This window comes from Nicotiana sylvestris, chromosome 7, assembly GCF_000393655.2.
Source record: "Nicotiana sylvestris chromosome 7, ASM39365v2, whole genome shotgun sequence".
Taxonomy (NCBI): domain Eukaryota; kingdom Viridiplantae; phylum Streptophyta; class Magnoliopsida; order Solanales; family Solanaceae; genus Nicotiana; species Nicotiana sylvestris.
In genome coordinates, this window is record NC_091063.1 from 68,476,008 (window position 1) to 68,481,194 (window position 5,187).

Consider the following 5,187-nt stretch of genomic DNA (forward strand, 5'->3'; position numbering starts at 1 on the left):
ATCCATACCCTTCACTGTGACGGTAGCACTCACACCTCCTTTCGAGTCTAACGCCATACCTTGGGATTACATTGCCGAAGCAAGGAGAAAAGGAACGCAAAGATGGAAGAAACTGGTGCCGCACAGGGGATGATCAGAACTGGAAGGATCTATACACCCGAAAATTTGGGAGGAACAAGCAAGGAAGCTACTACCAAACAACCCGTTATTGAAAATGGTCCAGATGATCTCTGGAGAAAAGTACAAGCAAGAGAATACTCTATCGTTGATCATCTGAACATGACTCCTCCCTAGATATCCATCCTGTCGCTATTGTAAAATTCTGAGGTGCATAGGAATGGTTTGATGAAGGTGTTGAATGAAGCTTATATGCCCAACAACATCACAAGTAGAGAGGTGGCAAACATGGTAGGGCAAGTACTGGAAAATCACAAGATCACCTTCCACGAAGATGAACTACCACCTAAAGAATTAAGTCATAACATGGCACTACACATCATAGTACAGTTTGAGGACAAATTCATCGCTAGAGTCTTAATAGATAGGGGTTCGAGCCTCAACATTTGTCCATTAACTACTCTGAAGAGGTTGGGTAAAGATTTCCATGAGACACAAGCAGAGAGTATGAATGTGAAAGCGTTTGACGGGTCTCAAAGGGCCATTATTGGGGAAATAAACCTTTGTTTGCAGATGGTCCCGACTTGGTTCAATGTTGAGTTTCAAGTATTAGATATATCTTCTACATACAATCTTCTACTGGGATGACCTTGGATACATGCCGTTGGAGCTGTGGCTTCTATGCTACACCGGGCCGTAAAGTTCGAATGGGACCATCAGGAGGTAATCATTCACAGAGATAGAAGTAATCCCATTTACACCAGTCAGACCGTCCGGGTTGTCGAGAATATAAGAAAACTGGGTGGAGAAACTTATCACTACATCGAGCGTGTCAACGCATTTGAGAAAGATAAGTGTTGGAGTAGCAAAATAGAGAGCATACTGGCATGGTCTGGGTATGAACCCGGCAAAAGGCTTGGGATGAAACTCCAGGGCATTACCAAACCAATACAGTTGAAACATCACGACACAACCTTTAGGCTTGGATATCCATATGCCTGGCAAGAATATAATGATTGGTCGCCACCATGGCGTGGTCCTTATTACCCTCTCGAGCAACTAGTGCCACATCTAAGTCAGACTTTTCACCAGGCCGACAAAATATGGGGATCTGCAAAGGAGGAAGCTTTGGCTGGGCTAAAGAGCTTGTTCCTAGAAGACGAGGATATGGATTGCCATGTGATAGTTGAGGAAAAGGAGAAAGAAGGCCTTACCATTCAGACCATAGGAAAGGGAGTTGTTCTTAGGAATTGGACAGTCGCACCATCCCGGGCCCGTCGAGTTCCTGGTATTATTATTACTTTTCCTGATGAACCAATGACTGTGACATGTAATGAGACAACTCAACATAAGGATAGTGACTCAGAAGAAGAGGATGAAATACCCGAGGAAGTTATCAGAGAAGTTGAGAATTTTGAGAACAAACTCAAGTCCAACCTGGACGAAATCGAGGCAATCAATTTGGGAGACGCCGAAACCGTCGAGGAGACTCGCATAAGCATTCACCTATCACTATCAAAGAAGGAAGAATATACTCATTTCCTGAAAGAATATGAGGATATTTTGCATGGTCATACGATGACATGACTGGCCTGAGCATATCCATAGTAGCTTATAAGTTGCCCACTAATCCAATGTGTCCGCCGGTGAAGCAGAAACTCAAGAAGTTCAAACCAGACATGAGCCTAAAAATCAAGGAAGAAGTCACTAAGCAGATCAAAGACAAAGTCCTCAAGGTAGTTGAGTACCCAACCTGGTTAGCCAACATCGTACCGGTTCCGAAGAAAGATGGGAAAGTAAGGGTGTGTGTTGACTATTAGGATTTAAATAGAGCAAGTCCCAAGGATGATTTTCCACTGCCAAATATACACATTCTAATCGCCAATTGCACCAAGAATGAACTCCAATCCTTTGTAGATTGCTTCATGGGTTATCATCACATTTGGATGGACGAAGAAGACGTAGAGAAAACAACCTTCATTATACCGTGGGAAGAATACTACTACAAAATGATGTCATTCGGTCTAAAGAACATTGGGGCCACCTACATGAGAGCCATGACGACCATCTTCCACGATATGATACACAAGAAAATAGAGGTTTATGTGGATGACGTCATCATCAAATCCAAGAGGGACACAGATCACATAGCAGACTTGAGGAAGTTCTTTGGCAGGATACGGAGGTACAATCTAAAACTGAACCCCGCAAAATATGCATTCAGGGTTCCTGCAAGAAAATTATTGGGATTCATTGTCAGCCGCCGAGGAATCGAGTTGGACCCGTCAAAATTTAAAGCTATCCAAGAGTTACCACCACCAAAAAACAAGAAGGATGTGATGAGCTACCTAGGACGCCTCAACTACATCAGCCGCTTCATAGCACAATCCATAATAATATGTGAACCCATCTTCAAAATGTTGAGGAAGGATGCTGAAACCAGTTGGATTGAAGATTGTCAAAGGGCTTTTGACAAAATTAAGGAATACCTGTCCACGCCACCAGTCCTAGTCCCCCCAGAACCTGGGAGACCTTTGCTATTCTATTTGTCCGTACTAGATGTGGCTTTCGGTTATGTTTTGGGACAACATGGCGAGACAAGAAGAAAGGAGCAAGCCATATACTACTTGAGTAAGAAGTTCACACCTTACGAGGCATGGTATTCTCTGCTAGAATGCACTTGTTGTGCTTTGACATGGACAGCTCAGAAACTGAGGCATTACTTCTATGTCTATACCACATACCTCATATAGAGAATGGATCCTCTAAAGTACATCTTTCAGAAGTGTATGCCTACTAGGAAGTTAGCCAAATGGCAGATATTGTTAAGTGAGTTCGATATCATCTATGTAACTCAGAAGGCAGTCAAAGGACAAGCGTTGGCAGACCATCTTGCTGAAAATCTTGTGGGAGGAGAGTACGAACAACTAAAAATGTATTTTCCTGACGAAGAAGTGTCATTCATAGGAGAGGACATTGCTAAAGCATATGATGGTTGGAGAATGTTCTTTGACAGAGCTGCCAACTTCAAAGGTGTGGGTATTAGAGTGGTTTTGGTATCAGAGATAGGTCATCAACATTATCTGGTATCCGAAAAGCTTAGATTTCCATGCACTAACAATATGGCAGAATATGAGGCTTGCATAATTGGGCTCAATTTAGCCATCGATATGAATATACAAGAGTTGCTGGTAATTGGTGATTCAGATCTTCTGGTACATCAGGTTCAAGGAGAATGGTCTACGAAAAACACCAAGATACTACCATATCTGTATCGTATGCAAGAAATGATGAAGTGGTTCGCGAAGATAGAATTCAAACATGTTCCCAGAATTCAAAATGAATTTGTAGACGCGCTGGCCACCTTGTCATTAATGATACAACATCCAGACAAGAATTTCATCGATCCCATTCCGGTGAAGATCCATAATTACCCGGCTTACTACGCTCATGTTGAAGAAGAAACGGACGGAAAGCCTTGGTTCCACGACATCAAGGAATATTTGGAAAAAGAAGAATACCCAGAACAGGAAAACCCTACTCAGAAACGCACACTGCGGAGGTTGTCCAATCATTTCTTCCAGAGCGAAGGAACTCTGTATAGAAGAACTCCTAATCTAGGATTGTTAAGGTGTGTTGACGCAAAAGAGGCTTCCAAATTGCTCGAAGAGATACATGCCGGAACCTGTGGACCACGCATGAATGGTTTTATTCTAGCCAAAAAGATACTCAAAGCTGAATATTTTTGGATGACCATGGAAACAGATTGCATCCGCTACGTACAGAAATGCCACCAATTCCAGATACATGCAAAAATGATAAGGGTACCACCAAATGAACTCAATGCAACGAGTGCACCTTGGCCTTTTGCTGCCTGGGGAATGGATGTCATCGGTCCAATTGAGCCCCCTGCTTCAAACGGGCACAGGTTCATTTTAGTGGCCATCGACTATTTTACTAAATTGGTTGAAGCTGCATCTTACAAAGCTGTAACCAAGAAAGTTGTTGCAGATTTTGTCAGGGACTGTATTGTATTTCGATTTGGGGTTCTCGAGTCCATCATCACCGATAATGCCGCCAATCTCAATAGTGATATGATGAAAGCCATGTGTGAAACTTTCAAAATCAAGCACAAAAACTCCACAACATACAAGCCTCAAATGAACCGAGCCATTGAAGTTACCAACAAGATCATCAACAAGATACTAATGAAAATGGTAGAAAATCACAAGCAATGGCACGAGAAGTTACCCTTTGCACTATTGGGGTACCATACCACAGTCCGCGCATCAACTAGGTTAACTTCTTATTTGCTGGTTTATGGTACCGAAGTTGTCATTCTTGCCAAGGTAGAAATTCCTTCTTTAAGGATCATATAAAAGGCCGAACTTAGTGATGCAGAATGGATAAAGAGCCGCTATGAGAAACTAGCCCTCATAGACGGAAAAAGAATGAATGCAGTATGTCACAGTCAGCTTTATCAGAATATAATGTCCATAGCTTTCAATAAAAGGGCCAAACCAAGACAATTTACACCGGGGCAGCTGGTGCTGAAGGGGATCTTCCCATATCAAGATGAAGCCAAAGGGAAATTTTCACCCAACTGGCAAGGACCCTACATAGTTCACAGGGTACTAACAGGAGGAGCACTCATACTTGCAGAGATAGACGGAGAAGCCTAGCCAAAACCTATCAATTTAGACGCAGTCAAAAGATACTATGTTTAGATTGTTTACATTTCTTCATTTGATGTAACTGAACTACGCTTGACCTGATTCTCATTTAAGGGGGGATACATAGGTAGCCCTGAGGGTTTGGTCACATCTTAACAAAATCTTCATTTCCCCAGAACCAGAAACTGGGAAGAATTTTGAGGAGGACCCTCAAAATTTCAGAACAAGTCTAGCCGACACCATCATAAGCAAGACAATCAGAAATCAGTTAAGTAACTGGGGCAGTGTCGCAGTCATTAGTTCATATAATTTACTTGATATTATATACCACTATGTTTTATAAAATGATTCTATTCCATTAATAAATGCACATTTTCGAAAACTTTATTTCTGTGAC

General features: G+C 42.1%; 1 protein-coding gene across 1 annotated transcript; it reads left to right on the forward strand.

The window, feature by feature from the left end:
- The first annotated feature begins 1,700 nt into the window (after window positions 1-1,700).
- LOC138873273 (uncharacterized) lies at window positions 1,701-2,870 on the forward strand. Its single transcript, XM_070151720.1, has 2 exons — window positions 1,701-1,853; window positions 2,601-2,870. The coding sequence occupies exons 1-2, from the start codon at window positions 1,701-1,703 to the stop codon at window positions 2,868-2,870; spliced, it is 423 nt and encodes a 140-aa protein (XP_070007821.1).
- Window positions 2,871-5,187: the final 2,317 nt, after the last annotated feature.